This window comes from Solanum pennellii, chromosome 1, assembly GCF_001406875.1.
Source record: "Solanum pennellii chromosome 1, SPENNV200".
NCBI lineage: Eukaryota > Viridiplantae > Streptophyta > Magnoliopsida > Solanales > Solanaceae > Solanum > Solanum pennellii.
Genome location: NC_028637.1, coordinates 90,622,868 through 90,639,740, shown reverse-complemented (window position 1 = coordinate 90,639,740; position 16,873 = coordinate 90,622,868). Strand labels below are relative to the sequence as shown.

Below are 16,873 nucleotides of genomic sequence, written 5' to 3'. Positions count from 1 at the left end.
CGCCCAAAAAAAAAAAAAAAGACCGGAGATAATGGGGTTAGCCTTCTTTCCAGTTATTATGCTATACCGTAAATACGTGATCAAAATTATCCTTGCTTAGCGATTTCAACTACTCATTGAACTTCACTAACTATATCAGTTGGTTTCACCATTTGTTTGGAGGTGTATTCTAATTTTGGCAAGAATTTTATGATCGGGATTGATGTAATCCTTTTTCAGGTAGGCCAGACCCAGTAGGTGGTTAGCAAAATCTTGTATACAGCCTTGAAGCTATGTGTTTTTATCTCTTTTCGGCTGTCCATTAAGTTTGTTGCATCACTTCCACTTATTTTTCTTTTTTGGATTCTATTGTGGTAGGTTTCGTAAATCATGTCCTTCCTGAACTCGGGTAGAATGCCTCATCCCTTTCTTGTTTTCATGTGACCCTTTTTCTTTTGGCATTATGTTAAAATGTTTTTGTGTTTATTATTGGTGGAAAAAGAGAGTATTAGAACTTTGCTACTTGTCAGAGTTTTATACAAATTTGATATTATATCTTTCAAGCTCTTTATTAGTCACTGGAACACGAGATAGTTTCTCCTTGTTTCTTTCTGAGGGGTTGGTTGGGTGGGGGTGAGGGTGTTCTCAGAGTTCAAGAAATGTCCTCGTATGCTCTCTTATCATGAATGCTTATACTGTTTCTGTATTAAAACTGGAGCTATGGTAAACAATCTATATACAATTTACATAACCTACATCTTTATTTACTGGAGATTGGCTGCACAATATCATCTAGCTGGCATAATGCTTTATTGTTTTCTCGCTTTGACCGTCTCTGCTTGTATAGTCACCATTCTGAATGTGGTGAACATTCTGGAAATGGTTAACAGGCTTTACCAGCAGCTCTCTACTGGTTGAACTTACAGGTGGCAGCAGTTGCTTGAACGCGTATCAAACCCAAAGTTTGTGGTTGAATTCTCACTCTTGATAGTGATTCTTCTATTGTTAATCAAAACACTATGATTGTGGAGGCGTCAGCTGTCCTAGGCAGATACAAGAATCCCTGATTCAGCTGCTTTCAACATCATACCTGCACAGAGTTTGCTAGTCTCCGGCTTCAATCTGATCTGGAGAGAACTTCCCAAACATCTACAGTCCTGGTAGCTATATCACATACACATGGTAGAGTCATTTTTTATCGTCGAGTTCAGATTATATACTAGCATTTAACATGCCTATATAGTTCTCAAAATAAAAAAGGAAGTGCCTATTTTATCCAAGGCCTTTTATGAGAAAGTTGAGAGTTTCAGTATATCATAGAAGTGTCCCTGTATTTTCTACCTACAAAAATTGTAGAGAATTACTGATAAGTCTCTGGAATTTTGCATAGTTCCAGTTGTACTCTTTAACATGTTCTATATGTTTTATTTGTTTTTGGGGGACTGAAAAATATAACTTTCTTTTTCCGCTATTCTCTGTAATAATTAATTAATTGCATTTATTGAAAAAGTTCAATATTACCATGGGTTCATATATGCCCTAAAGTTATAAAAGTTGCTCAAATTCATTCTATTATTTACTCATATCCATTTTCGCCATATGGTATGTCAAACATGTGTTATGCACACATTAATGAGTAATACTATGATGTTTGAATCGCGCTTACTATTTTAATTGACATTGAAAATAAAAATAATTGAAGCTACAAAATATACTTGATATTGTATTAAAAGAACAGTTTAGAGAATCTCAATCAAACATTTGTTTGATTATTAAAATATACTTGATACTGAATTATGCAAAATTATTTAAAAAGCTCAAATATTCTTATTTTAATGTATATATATATATATTTTAAATAGGAAAAAATTCATACATTAGGGACTAAACTGTACCGTCAAAAACATATGATTCTCCAAAGCTCAAAACAAGATACCAAAAGCAACAAGAACACACTCTCCGAAAATGCAATTCAAGGTACCAGTTGGGTTCAATCTTTCAAGATTTCACAGGTAATTAACACCCTTTTCTCTCTTTGTTCCAATTCTGTAATTTCTACGCTCTCATGGGAATCATTGTACATGTTTTGGAAGCTCTTGGACATGGAGATTTGTGCTGTCACAATCATACTCTACAAACAAAGCGACGCCGATTAACGGAAGTTATTCCGGTGGGGGTGATTTGAAAAAACGAATTTTGAAGGTGGTTTCATCGGGTGTGAACCCGACGAGGAGTGTGCTAGAGAATTGGGTGGATGAAGGCCGTAGAGTTTGTCTAAACGAGCTTAGGGTGATTATACGGCAGCTCATGAAACGACGTCGATTTGGACCTGCTTTGGAGGTTTTGTATTTGCTCATCAGTTTTTTTTTTTAATTAAACAAATTGAATTTGTTGAATTTTGTATCTTTGGGTGCTTGATTATGTGATTTAGTATGGTTGGTTAAGTTAAAAATGTCAAAATGATACTGTAATTTCCTTGAGCTTTTCTAATGCTGTGCCTAATTTCTTTGGAAGAAAAAAATTAAGAATTTTCTTTTGTTGTCACTATTACTTGATTAATATGGCTTTTGTCACAACAATGGATGTGGTGCAGTGGATGGAGATGCTCCTCCTCCGTAACCGGGGGTCTCAGTTTCAGACTCTTGGTATGGAAAAATCCTTGGTAGAGAGTGTTACCCCAAATGGGCCCGGTGAAAATTCAGATTAGTTGGGCTCCAAGGATCGGACACTGGATGTGAAACCCCCAAAAAAAGAAGGGTTTTGTCTATAGTATTAGCAAAATAGTAATGATTTCCTTGATTTTTTTTTTTTAATTTTAAATGCTCATAGAAATATCTTTTTTTTGAAAAAATATTAGGAACTTCATCTTTTGGGTGCTTGATTATATGCTGTAATAAGGTTATTTGAGATGATAGAATGAATCAATAGTTTTCTTTTTGAGATGCTGATAGGAATATCTTTTGTTCGGTTGTAAATTTGAGGGACATAATTGGGAGCTTGAATTTTTTTGTGGTTTGTACTACTACTTTTGTTCTTCTTATGAAGGTAAATTATTATTGATGTGGTCAGAACCCTGCATACCGGGTGTGAGATAAAGTGGAGAATCTTACAAAAAGACCTGAGTTTCTTGAAAGAGCATACCAAAAAAGAAACCGATCCACTAATCTGTAATCTACTTGTTTGATAGATGTGTACTGGCGATAAGTTGATATTATCCTTTAATTCCGTAAGCTACATAATAATTGAGAAATTGGTAAAGTAAGGATTGACTTGCTCAACTTTTATTTTGGAGTATGAGGAGAAAAAAGAAATGTGGTGGGTATTTTACACAAGGACTATGAAACCTTTTCTTCTGAAATATCTCCTCATTTTGATCTGTTTGTGCAATTAGCGGAGACAATAATGTGTATCTTTCTTTTTTTATATTTATTTGCAGATACTTAACTGGATGGAAACTCAACATTGTTCTCAGATGTCACCTTATGATTATGCCAGGCGACAGGAATTAACTGTTAAAGAACACGGTTTAATAGAAGCTGAAAGATATTTTGAGAGTTTAACAAGCACTGTTTCGCTGAAAGCTGCTTCCCTCCCTCTTCTTCATTGTTATGTTGAAGAAAGGTCCACTGAGAAGGCTGAAGCTTTCATGCTAAAGATAAACAAGTTGGGACTTGCTCTGAGCCCTCATCCGTTTAATGAGATGATGAAGCTTTATAAGGCCACATCTCAGTACCAGAAAGTTCCATCAGTCATCCTGCAAATGAAACAAAACCGAATAACCTTAAACGTCCTCTCCTATAATCTCTGGATGGACGCATGTGGGGAGCTCTCTGGGGTTGAATCAGCAGAGATGGTATACAAAGAGATGCTGAGTAACCAAAATGTAGAAGTGGGATGGAGCGCTTTTGCTACATTAGCAAATATTTATAAGAAAGCAGGACTCGCGGACAAGGCAGTTTTGGCCCTAAAAACTGCTGAAAAGAAAATATCCAACAGTAATCACTATCCTTACTTTTTTCTCATTACGCAGTATGCTTCTTTGAAGAACAAAGATGGAGTACATCGGGTCTGGGAAGCTTCTAAAGCAGTAAACTCCCCGTTAACTTGTGCCAACTACATGTGTATCTTGTCGTCTTTGGTCAAGCTTGGTGACATGAGAGAGGCCGAGAGAATTTTTGTGGAATGGGAGTCTCAATGCAGGACATATGACATAAGAGTCTCCAACATACTTCTCGGTGTATACATGAGAAATGGGTCGGTCGAAAAAGCTGAATCATTACATTATCGCACGTTGGAGAAAGGTGGATGTCCAAATTCTAAAACCTGGGAGATATTGGTGGAGGGATGGATAAGAAGTCAAAAAATGGATAAAGCTATCGATGCCTTGAAAAGTGGTCTTGCTGCTCTAAAACATTATGAATGGAGGCCATCATCAAGTATTGTTGTCGCAATTTCAGAATATTTCGAAGAAACTAGAAATTTTGAGAAGGCTATGGAGTTTCTTACAACTCTTAGACATTTTGGTCCTGCTAATTTGCAAGTGTACAAGTCATTGCTTAGAATGCAAATCTCAAGAGAAGAAAGTCCACTGTACATCCTTGAAATGATGCAGAATGATGGAATTGACGTGGATGATGAGACCTCTGCCATCTATTCAGGCGTTCTGCATTGTTGAGAACTGAAAATCCATAGTGGTACTTTGATTGTGCTTTATATACCTGGGCAAAAGATGGGTTAGAATGTCGAGCATGTTGAACAATTTTTTGTCACTTGGTGCTAACTCTGAGTCTGCGGCTTGAAATACGAAGAGCACAGTGGATGTGATTTCTTGGGACTGCATCCTGCAGCGACTGGTAAGTTTTTGTTTGATTAAACTACTCTCTTTTCTCATGATTCCCTTGCACTTGGAAGTTGCAATATCAGTAACTCGGTGAAAGATTATGGCTTCTGCATTTTCTATTATATATCCAGAGTGTAGATTTATTCTACTAACTGTTTTTCATGATACTTGAGACTTTCAGCATTTGATATTCGCGTATGAACTTCCAGAAATGATATCTGAATATCTTATTAAAGGCAAACAGTCTACCAGCCAGGACCAAAGTCTTTATTATGATAGATGATTTTCCTGTGCATAGTCCAGGTTTAAGATGAAGATGCAGCTTTATCAAATGTACTGCTCTTAATCTACTCTGTGCACCATCTGAACCTCTATGTCCACTGTAAGATGTAAGCATCGGTGGACATCTCAACTTTTTTCTGAAAAATCAATCTTGAGATGTGTTCTTATCATTTACACTTTTAGCTTGATTCACCCTAGCAAGCTTCTTTAGTGTCTCTGTTCAGTCTCTCCCTTCCATATGAATAATGCTAGAGTTTTATTATTTACAACAGGATGATGAAGCTTCAGTAAAAGCATGTCTTTTTACATTTTCTGTTGCATTACTGAACTTCATGCACGTCGTAGTTCTATTATGATATTTCTTTCAATTTGAGGCTTTTTTGGCTTGTCCAAAGAAAATAGCTCCTAAATTTTTTTGTGACACTCTATGTTCTTGATGCCTACCAAACTAATATGGAATCGTTTCATGATAGAGATGATATGGATGAGTTACCTGGTTCTTTATAGAGATGATTGGTAGTACTAAGGGTGATTTTGAACAAATAGGTGTAAGATCACTTATGGATGCAAGCTGAATGTATATTTTGATCTGTATAGCCTTACTAATGTATGAGGGTTGCTTCCTCATGAATGGTTGATTATATTATGGTTCAAAGTCTCTGGTCCTTTGCAGCTTACATATGTGCCAATGCTGGGTTTCTTTTAACATTCACAGCCCTTTTTCCCTCCCCCCTTAACTACAATGAAATTCTCTACTTGCATATCCTTAAAAAGTAACTCAAATTTTGCGTGGCATATTGACAGTCAGGCATTCGTTCTTTATCAAGGTGCAATGTTCCTTACATTTAAATAGTTGAAGTTTCTCGAATTTACAGAAAATGACTTATATAATATCATGATCATAGATGCATATGCGGTATGCCCTTATTTCCCCACAATTGTATTTGATAGGCAAAACACAAAATCTTACGTGTCATCAAACTCATCGAAAAGATTGCTTGTCATATAATCATACTTAGTAAAATCTTCATACATAGGAACAGATTTTAGATTTTAAGATGGTGCTGAAGCAACCAACATCTTGTGAAATCCTTTGTTATGCTCTAACAATTTGTCTTTGGGCGGTGTACACTCTTTCAGAATAGGAGCAGCTTCAAGGACATTCTGAAACCATGAAACAAGTGAAGGCATTTCCTCAGCATCAATAAGTTTGATATCCACAACCTCCTCAACAATCTGAGCCCAGCAGATGATCCAAGCAGACGCGACATCCATGAAACCAATTTTTGTATCTCCAAAAACGCGTTTCTTGCCTAGTTCACCCTCTAAAATTTTCAAGCTCTCACGAGCTTCTTTTGCTATCTTCTGCTGCTCCTCTCCAACCTTGGCGAAAGTACCAAATATTCCTGGCACACACTGTAAAGAAAGAAAGAGCATGAATGATCCAGTGATTTGCTGCAAGATGATAAACAAGTAACAGGAATGGATTCTATCATATTTGAATATTGGTTATTACCTTGTCATCAACAAATTTTGCCCAAAAACGTGCCTTGGCTCTTTCATAAGGATCTTCAGGGAGGAGTGGATTGTGCTTCCATGTCTCTTCAATGTATTCAAGTATGACTAGTGATTCTGCAATAGGTTTCCCATCATGAACCAAAACAGGAATCTTCTTATGAACTGGATTGTACTGCAAGAGCAAAGGACTTTTGTTTGAGAGATCTTCTTCTTGGTAGTCATATTCAATACCTTTCAGTTTCAGTGCCCAATGAACCTTCAGAGCAAAAGGGCTTGCCCAGTATCCAAGCAATTTCACTTTCTCACTTGCCATTGCTGATTCTTGCTATGTAGAGGGTACTCAATCTCTTTTGTTATATAGTGGTACAATTCTTGCTGTGTAGAGGCCAAAGTGGGCTTTAAGTCTGTTGCCAAATGTTGGCATATTACAAGTCTTGAGATAATTAAGTGTGAAATCATTAATGTTAAGTTGTTTACCACTTTCTTAGAAGGTACTTTAGTACTTCCGTGTCAAGATAAACTGTCAAGAAGATTGATTCTCTTGACTTTTCAATGCTAATTAACGTTCCTTTCTCTTAAAAAATTCATTATTCATCTCATCGGAAAATGACGGTTTCTGCTATCTTGTTCACATAGTTTTGTGATTATTCCATCTGCCACACATTCTATTTATTTTATTTTCAGTATGTCCAAAGAAAACAATAGTGTTTTCATTTGCCAAACAAGATATATCACTAACTATCTGTCCATCCGTTTCAATTTGTTTATCTAATTTTGATCTGATGCAATTTTTTGAAAATAAAATAAAATAAAGACTTAAATCATGTGATCTTGGACTGAAACATAGGTTGAATGTATCAAAATATTATTTTGTCTTATTTCCAGACGAGCATAAATGAAAGATCTACGTAAACAAATTGACAGATCAAAGAGGAAGTGAGAAATGTAAACGCACGTAATAAAAGAGTTGGAAGAATGAGTCCTAAATGTAACATGATTGTCAACGTTAACATTTCTCTTATTTTTGAAAAGTTAATGGCAGTAAAATGGTTTTGATTTTTCCATTTCCCATCAATGTGTGCAAATTTGGTGTTGAAACAAATTCACACACAAAGAGCAGCCATCAAAGTTATACGATCTAACAAGCATTTATAAGTCAGAAGGTGACACTTGAATAAATATCTTTTGTCTGCCAACTATTCTGAACTCAAACTAGGATGATCAAAATCCAAAATTCTACAAGTTCTAGCAAAACTAGTAACTTTACAGTTTATGGTTCCCTAACTTACTTGGGGTTTTGATGCATAACTGTTGTTATATGAGTATCACATAGCATTACAACATTGACTAACTTCCTCGACGACAAGCTTAAAATACAATTCTTCAGAGATTACTGCAGAAGGTACTTATTCCACCTCGTAAAACTTATGCAAGATGCTCTCCTGTTTGATGTTATTACTGCAATGATGATAAAGCCTGTGAAACATTTCTCGAGATTCGATCATGGACTGGCTCCTGCATGAAGAACAAGTTTTAGTAACTCCTGCAGTCATCCAATAGTGCTTTTACTACATAGGTTCTTACCTTTGTCTCAGGCATCTCGAATCTTGAATTTGTTATTGTCTCGAATAGAAAAATATATCTGTTTAATGAAGTGGGAATCAGCATTAATAATGGAAACAGTGAATAATGATAATCGTAGGCAACTTTGGCGCAAGTAGATCACAATCAATCAAGTGAAGTTTCAAGGTTTTGTTAGTTAAAAAGAGCGGAGGCTTTGGCTCGACAGTGATGACATAGGAAGACATGAACACATACCGCCAAGCTAATTCAGAAACAAGTTCTTCTGGAGCATCAGGCAAGACCTAAGCAGGAAAATCAATTTTTCAATTAGTGCAATTTTAAAAACAAGTTATCTGAATACCAAAGAGATGAGCAGAAAGACCAATCACCTCATCCTCATATGGGTTGCAATGACTTTTGAACCACAACCTCAAGAATTCCTAGGCAAATATTTGTAGTTGTCAGTCAGCATATTGCAAGCGAACATACCTAAAATTATATAATCTAAGATGACCGGAAACATCAGAAGAAAATAGTTGTTTTCTACTTTCTTAATCCAGTAGAGATTAATGCTTGAGCATGCGTTTAAGCGATACAGATTAAGTTTCATATAATGTAAGAAACCTTGTCGATATTTTCAGGCTCAAGACCATTCTGAAAGCGCTCCTGGTAAGAATGTGCAATCCAATATCTACTCGAGTCAGGTGTATGCACCTAAAAGTTGGAAGCAGAAGATGAGGTCTACAGTGAGAAAAAGTAAAATCATTGTCAAAGAGAAACAAGGCCATCTAAAGCTTACCTCATCAATCAGATAGATTTGACCATCGGGTCCCTTTCCAAATTCATATTTGGTGTCTACTAATATCAGCCCATGATCCAATGCTACACGCTGCAATATAAAATTTAGTGAATACAACTGCATAAATGTTAGATTTATCCTATAATAGTTCAAATGTGCTCTACAGCTAACATAGAGTATAGCTCAAAACTCTAGCTATTAGTTCTTTTAAAAGATTTGAGATGCAGGACAGGGTATTTTAGCCTAACATGGAAACAGAATTAGCCCAATAAATCTTTTTAAGTTCTAGTTATATTTTTTTTTTTTAAAAAAAAAAATCAAAAAAAGATTGAAATGTAAAACTTACACAAATCCATTAAAGATTGTATTAAGTTCAAAAGCAATATATGTACGAGAATTGATATAACTATCTAGGCATACTAATAATGTACATAATACTCTAATTTATCAAATTCTTAACTATAGAGCAACAACATATTATGAAAAATTAAGGTTAAATACTTAAAGAAAAACAGCTGGGATGACAGTGTGCATGGACATTCTTGGGGCATAGGATACGGATAGCCTGCGCAAAGCATTTATGTACAAATGCTCCACCTATTGAGGCGCTAACCCATGAAACCTCACTATCTCATGGTCTCCCCAGGACATTCTTGGGGCATAGGATACGGATAGCCTGCGTAAAGCATTTATGTACAAATGCTCCACCTATTGAGGCGCTAACCCATGAAACCTCACTATCTCATGGTCTCCCCAGGATACTTGGAAGCTATCTTGTGGAGCGGATAACGATTTTATGTTTAGAACATCTAACCAGTACTAGTCTAATAACTACCACACCAAAGTGTATAACCTTCAAGAGTCATTTCTGAATTGCTGAGATAGGTATGATGACAGTTGATAAACCAGGCATGAAATAGAGATTTTCTACTCAAGCAACATTTCTAGAAACTACTCATTGAAGATACGATTATTACATGGAAGCTCATTTTGAAAATATGAATACCAGGCATTTCCGAGGAAGGATTCGAAACTGCTTCACCTCTTGATATAAGTCTACAACTCACATATGTAGGAAAAAGATCTGAGAACTGGAAGGAAATGTAGAGACTAACAGAAGGACATTTTCACCTATAAATCGCTATTAACTGACAGCACGCACTCATGAAGGCCGATGTGGCCTCTACGTCTTAGCTCAAGTTTTCTATTAGCAGAAGTGTGTACACATAACTAATTATAGGTGTAGCATCATGTCAGACTTTAAATATCTAATTAAATTCATATTTTGAGCTCCTAGAGCAATGTCGTTTATGGGGCATGCTACTTTTTTGGTGAATACAGAATGGAAAGCCTCTCTTGACTTCTCAATTCCAAGATTGTATCCAGGGAAGTTAACTAAGACGGACAAGGAAGAAAGACAACAGCACTAACTTAAGCAATTTGCTTTGAAACATCAAGAAGAACTTGAAATCAAGAAAAAACAACAATATTGAAGTGAAAGTAGGCATTATTCGTTCATCAGCAGATTTGAGTTGAAGAGACTGGCATTAATAGCTATAGAAGAAAGGCATGACAAGAATCCCAATACAGAAACATTTAAAACAGCATCCAAGATTGTTTACCTGGCCAAACTCAAATAAGCTCATTGCCCTCCTACTGACTTCATCATAATCAGCTTGAGTCATAAGACCGCGTTGAACTATCTGCAGTTATATATAGCAGATTAGCTTCATATCATCTCAAATCAATATTGATTCAATACCACAACATATATCTATAGCCCCAGGCTTTGGCATGCAAATATTCTAAAATTTAGATATTCTGCCTCCGATACCAGGAAGTGGACCAAGGTCAACCAAATCATAAACTGTGACAAAAGCATCAAATTTAATAAGATGCAAACCATAAAGACCACAATGTAACCCTCCAAGAATGGGACCAATTAGATTCTTTAGCCACTTCTTCATATTTCACCTAACTATATCTTACTTTATTTCCCATCAACATGTAAGAAATTAGCCTATTCAGTTATAGAAGAGCAAATAAAAAGAAGAGCAAGACTGCTAGGAAAGTAAGAAGAAAAAGAAGAAAGACTACAGACCTCATCTGGTGTTACAGGAACATCATGATCTGCTGCTTTAGTTGTCGGAGTAAGTATATTTTCTGTAAGCTTTTGATTTTTCACCAGACCTGTCAAAAAGAAATCATCTTTAATATAAGAACAAGGTCAAAAAATAAAATAAAAAAGAGATGGACAAAGGCTAAATAAAAACGGTTGCATTCATGCATTATACAAACCACACCATCAGGAAGGTTGTTGCCGCAATAATTGCGAACCCCTTTATTGTAGACTGTCCAGAGTGATGTATCAGTGCTTCCAGTAACATATCCTCGTACTAGAAAAAAAAGATATCGTTAAGATCTTAAACCATGGCTTTATTGATGTATAATAACAAAATACTCACCAACAAACAGAAATTAAAATGAGAAGTAGATGCAAGAATGACCTACTAAGTTCATAAGAAAAGCTTTGAGAAGTTATTACTTAATTATAATAATTGCATTAAAAGACACTTGAAAACCTAGAAGCATAAAAATCAACCCCTTATTAGCAGGTTTTCAGCTTGCCCCTTCAAAATGATGCCTGTTATGAATTTCAATTGCATAATTATGAAGCCTTGCAATCGATTTAGCTCCCTGCCTCCCAAAAAGAGATTGGGGGCATTTACAATGGTTCAAAGTGACATCATCGCAAAGATTTACTAAACATACAGGTGCAGGACATATAACCAAAACTAACAATTTGGCTGACTCATAAAATTACCTCACTATACATCTATAACTATACTATCTTAAAAGCATGAACTCACAACCTTGAAAGTTAAATTACTTAAATACCCCTAACTTAAAAATAAAACGTAACTAAAAATACCACTTCGCTAATCGCTAACAACTAATTTTCCGTGCTGGAAACACCTTACCAAGAGTCACCACTCCCAACTATGACATTCTGTATATCCACCGACGTCCCTTCCCCCACAGGTGCAACTGCCTATTTTTCTCTCTTTAAACCCATCAACCTTGAAGGCAATCCTGCATTTTTATGCATTTAACGAGCAGGTAAGGCCTGCTACACATGCTTATCCCAGTGTACACCTTACTAACTCAAGCCTTCGTTTACACTGTGTCATACTGTCATTCAACCTTATGCACAGTATTTTCAAGCAACTATTGATCCATCTCCGGCTCAACACATTCAAACATTGGAATAGTCTTTGTTTAGATTGCTCGCTGCCTTTCAACAGCTGTAAGTTCCATCCTACCTATTTGATACTCATGTTTATTTGCAATTTACATCTCCTCGCATAAATTTCTGCTGTTTTTTAATTTATTGATCAAACAGTTGGAAATCTTACACGCGGAAATAACAACGGGACAATATGCTACAAAACAAGTGGTTATTCTAAGAATATCATTATCACCACTAAAGGATGAACAATATCAATTTAAGTTCATTCCGGTGCAATTTCCAATGCCTCTATATTACGTAATGACTATAAACAAAGTGCAATCTCAAATGATGGATTACATCTGCCGCAACATGTTTTCTTGCATGGCCAACTATACGTAGCACTTTCAAGGAAAATTTTAAATAGCTCCAATGAAAGTATTGGTTATGACTATACAACCAGATAGTACGATAGGGACCTAGACATACACAATACATACAAGTAGGTATTAGGTGAGATATGATAACATTTGAAAAGTGTCATGCAATTGGGAAAAAAAATAACATTACAGGAAGCTAATGAAAATCTCATTGGTTGTATTCATAGGTTTGGTTGAATAAGTGATGAGATGACAATCACCATGCAACTTTGGAAGAATATGCTACTTTCGTTTAGACATATTTAGCGATAATTATGATACAAGTGACTGAATACTACTGAAATGTAGCCTGCACTGCTTGACACCATAAATCTGAGTCACCAATGATGATTCAAGATCAATTAGAAACTTAAAATTTTTCTAAATCTTCAGCGCCAAGATGTCGGCGGCACTAATAACAAACATTGGAAAAGACGTGCTGATACTACCCTAGAATTATATGAATCTCAAACTAACCATACACGTGCGTTGCACATGTGGCGAATCTAGTGTATATAAGAATCTAACCAGACATAGCTCATTTTATACATCTATCAAAAAGTGAAACAATTTTGAAGATAATACCACTACAAAGTAGATACTCACCTACAAATTCAACAGGGAAAACCGAACATTTCCTCGCAATAGTTACGTTTTTGTCAGGTACAGATACCACTGCATTAGGAGTAATATGTTGAGTCTTATTAAACCACCATAAACTTGTTTCATTAAGCACCTGCATAACCAAAGTGCAACTAGATTAAAGCTTGAATATAGGGATCACCTTATACTTGTTGCAAATTGAATACTATCAATAATAAGCAATTTCACCTGGCCTTTGAAGGGGATGGAAGCAAGAATTCTGTCAAACGCACTTTGCCTATCTGTTGTCACCATTACAAGATAATCCCCTCCATCATATATATCTCTAACCTTCAAAACACATGGAATTTTTCATATGTACATTCGGAAATAAATCATATTTCAAAACTAAGCATATAAATTTTCGATAAAGTTGTCAACTTTCCATCCAGAAAACTAAAATTCCTCTATCAAATCAATGCAATTAAGCTTTTCCACAACATCCAAATCCCAAAACAAACAAAAACTAAAAAGGGGTCGGAGATAAAATTATAAACCACATTACTGTTCATATGAACCTCAACCCATCTTCAACAAATTTAGTCCAAGCTAAAAGGGAATAAAGAATACAAGTTTTATTTCGAATTACCTTGCCTCTGATTTTGGACTTGAGTTGAGGTACAGTTAAATCAAGATGGGTTTCAGATAAGCAATTATTTACTGAACTTTTGATAGCACTCATGAGTTCTTCCTTGTGGTCATTGTTGGTTAATGCTACATGGGGTAGTGGATTTTGCTGCAGAGTTGACATAGTAATTAATGGGTATTTCTTGAATTTAGTTATCTTTGGGAATGATGCTGTTTTTGAGAAGGAAAAAAATGGAGGGTTCAAAGATTGAAGCTTTTTATTTAGGGTTTTTGGAGGGTTTAAGGCTGGCAAAGCCATTGTTTTTCTCCTGTTTCTTTTTTTCTTCTTTCTTCTTTCAGGGTTAAGGAAAGAAGATGACCATTGTTTGTAATTTCGGATTCGGCCGCCGCATGCTCAATTTTTTTTTTTTTTTTGGGTAAATTTGCATTATTATTTTTTTTTAAGTTAAAAAAAATGCAAGTTAAACCCTTTTTTTGTTATCATTTTTTAAAATATACTTTAAGTTATTTTATTATATAAACTTATACTAATATTTTTTTAATGTAATTTTAAATACATAAAATATTTTTAATTATACCAGAATTTATAAATAGAAGTATGTATTTCGACTTTCATTTTTCAAGCACTTTTATATAAATTGAAATCGAGGATATATTATATCATAAGAATATTATATAACATGTAAAAGAAATATTATGTTAAATGAGGTCTTTGTATAGGTTTTATACATTGAGCAAATTTTATTCCATCGTATGTTTTCAAAGATGAGAAAGTAGTAATGCATAAGCCAGATATGTTATTGGAATCAAATTATGATTCAATTTTTGATTATATACTTATTTAGTTTGCACATTCTGTAATTATTTTAGATGCAATGTAAAAAAATATATATAGAAAATGATGAGCAACACAATCATATGTGCATAAAATAAGTTGATTTTTTATCGATATGAGTTGTGATGGGATGATCGAGATTCTTTCACTCTTAAGTTGATGTATTAAATTCAAATTTTTAGAAATGAAAATAATATATAGTTGAAAACGATATAACTGAGAATGATGCCTCCGTAAACATGCCATCCAATACAAAATTTCAAATTAATGAAATGGAGTTCCAATTTTGCAATTTGAACTTCAATCTTCAAACTGATATGAAGTTCATATCTATTTCAAAATATTGTTGTGAAGTTAAAAAAAAAAAAGTGGCAATTTAAACAGGCTAAAAGTTACCATTTATATAAAACATATATATATATGTTTTAAATGTTATTATATTTTATAAATTTAATCTAAAAGTTCTATTTATATAAAAATACGATTAAACTGAATCAAATAAAGAGCTACAACGTATCTCGTCCATATGAACAAACATTCCCTTTTCTCTTATTTATTTTTTAAAAGAAAAAATGTAAAAGCTAATGTATTTTTCTTTTAAATAATATCAACTCGTGTTTTTTCAAAAATTAGAAATAATTTATGTCACATATTTCTTCGTATATTCGGGGTTTGAGTTATATTTGGACTCATTAGACTACTATTTAAATCCATTTAACCTGATTGTCTCAAAATTATCTATTGAATTGAATCGACCAACAAATCATAATCTAGTCAATTGCACTTAGACATGCTAAAAAAAATGATTTGTTTTTTCACCTAAGTTATTTTTCTAAAAAAAATATATATTTATATTTTCTAATTCTATATTTTCTTGCATGTTGATTTATTTATTTTTTATTTTTGATTTGATGTGCGATATCTATTAAAATTCTGTGTCTGATATCCACTGTAGCTCGACTAAATTTGGGCAATCAAAATAGAGAAAATTGTATATAATAGCAAACTATTAATTCAAATTAAATGTTATAAATATATTTTGATTTAATTGTACCTTATAGCAAATTATTGCTATTTTCGCCACTCTCCCTGGTGGAATCTCGCTCGCCACTCTCGTTTGGTGGCAGCGTCGCTCTCCTCTCTCGCTTTTTATACAAACACAAATGTATAAATTGTGTTTGTATTTGTATAAAGCGAGAGAAAATTGTATAAACACATATATTTTCGTTCCTCTCTCCCAGATCTCGCTCGCCACTCTCTCAAATCTCGCTCGTTATCCTCGTCTCTTTCGCTTGTACAAACAGAAACACAAAAGCGAGAGAAAATTGTATATATACATACAAATACATATATCTTCGTCCTATACACATATAATTATACAATATAAATATTCCCTTGCCCAGTTTTCTTTTGCATACAACTACTTTTGTATATGTATAGCGAATTATACAATTGTTTTTTTTCCGTACATGTATAGCGAATTATACAACTATTTTTTTTTTGTATATGTATAACAAAATATACATATTTATGTTTGTTATGGAGCATAATTATACAAACTTTGCTATAATATACAAATATGAATTTTGTGTTTGATATATGTCTTATAAAATAGTTTATTGTTTTTGACCCAATATACATTAGATTTTAGATAATCATTCCCCTTCTCCATTTTTATAAAATTAGTACTCCTGTATGAATAATTAGTTTCCCTTTTTTTTAGTACTCATGTTATTTGAATAAGATTAGTTCAACTGGATCTCTTGGGATAAATATTAATAAATTATTAGGACTCCAAGTTCAAAAACATTGTTTTGTCAAATAACTAAGAGTGATAAATTTTAATGACTAAATTAAGTGGCTTAAATTTAATATAATCAACTTAGTGATCATGTTAATCCGAGAAATCTAAATTTAAACTAATATTCAACGTACCTAAATTTCATGTTTTTGACCATTTTTCTTTTGAGGTATGATAATAAAATATATAATTATTATAAATACGATAAAACATAAATAAAAAAAATAAAAACTTGTTGACGGTTGTTTCGATAATTTTAAATTGTGTATTTTTCTCTTATAACCAAATATCTCGGCAACAATCTTTAGTAATACTTCACAATAGATTTTATGGCATGATTATCGGTTCAATGATAAATTAAACTTTGTTATAATAAAT

General features: G+C 34.0%; 4 protein-coding genes across 10 annotated transcripts in view; 2 read left to right on the top strand and 2 right to left on the bottom strand.

The window, feature by feature from the left end:
* The window catches only part of LOC107005134 (chaperone protein dnaJ 1, mitochondrial), a 22,919-nt gene extending 21,469 nt beyond the window's left edge, over positions 1–1,450 (top strand). For 2 of the 7 annotated variants that reach the window (XM_015203719.2, XM_015203673.2), the window contains exon 20: positions 906–1,450. In XM_015203719.2, the coding sequence (XP_015059205.1) occupies positions 906–1,002 (97 nt within the window). In that variant the 3' untranslated portion in view covers positions 1,003–1,450. Of the gene's footprint in view, positions 1–219; positions 389–869 lie in introns of all 7 variants that reach the window. The other 5 variants (XR_001454893.2, XR_001454891.2, XM_015203947.2 and 2 more) reach the window with 5 other exon arrangements.
* A 416-nt stretch (positions 1,451–1,866) lies between these two features.
* Positions 1,867–6,379, top strand: LOC107008459 (pentatricopeptide repeat-containing protein At5g27460). Its single transcript, XM_015207505.2, is given in 6 exon segments — positions 1,867–1,912; positions 1,914–1,991; positions 2,073–2,319; positions 3,416–4,832; positions 5,001–5,208; positions 6,242–6,379. Coding segments are annotated over 4 exon segments (1,590 nt in total). The 5' UTR covers positions 1,867–1,886; the 3' UTR covers positions 4,655–4,832; positions 5,001–5,208; positions 6,242–6,379.
* On the bottom strand, positions 5,970–7,053 carry LOC107008460 (glutathione transferase GST 23-like). Its single transcript, XM_015207506.2, has 2 exons — positions 6,618–7,053; positions 5,970–6,517 (listed from the first exon to the last, which is right to left on the bottom strand). The coding sequence occupies exons 1-2, from the start codon at positions 6,930–6,932 to the stop codon at positions 6,155–6,157; spliced, it is 678 nt and encodes a 225-aa protein (XP_015062992.1). The 5' UTR covers positions 6,933–7,053; the 3' UTR covers positions 5,970–6,154.
* Positions 7,054–7,751: 698 nt separating this feature from the next.
* LOC107007978 (phosphoribosylaminoimidazole-succinocarboxamide synthase, chloroplastic) lies at positions 7,752–14,260 on the bottom strand. The gene is made up of 12 exons (XM_015206850.2): positions 13,861–14,260; positions 13,461–13,562; positions 13,236–13,365; positions 11,285–11,377; positions 11,083–11,171; positions 10,604–10,684; positions 8,982–9,071; positions 8,807–8,896; positions 8,572–8,622; positions 8,438–8,484; positions 8,204–8,261; positions 7,752–8,134 (listed from the first exon to the last, which is right to left on the bottom strand). Exons 1-12 carry the CDS (start codon positions 14,155–14,157, stop codon positions 8,075–8,077), a joined length of 1,188 nt encoding a protein of 395 aa, XP_015062336.1. The 5' UTR covers positions 14,158–14,260; the 3' UTR covers positions 7,752–8,074.
* Positions 14,261–16,873: the final 2,613 nt, after the last annotated feature.

Coding starts and splice junctions, on each gene's coding strand:
- LOC107008460 (XM_015207506.2), bottom strand. CDS start 6,932: ATGGCAAGTGAGAAAGTGAAATTGCTTGGATACTGGGCAAGCCCTTTT. Junction 6,518..6,617: donor CAAAATTTGTTGATGACAAG/GTAATAACCAAT, acceptor CTTTCTTTACAG/TGTGTGCCAGGAATATTTGG.
- LOC107007978 (XM_015206850.2), bottom strand. CDS start 14,157: ATGGCTTTGCCAGCCTTAAACCCTCCAAAAACCCTAAATAAAAAGCTT. Junction 10,685..11,082: donor TTCCTGTAACACCAGATGAG/GTCTGTAGTCTT, acceptor ATATAACTGCAG/ATAGTTCAACGCGGTCTTAT. Junction 8,897..8,981: donor AAATCTATCTGATTGATGAG/GTAAGCTTTAGA, acceptor TCCAACTTTTAG/GTGCATACACCTGACTCGAG.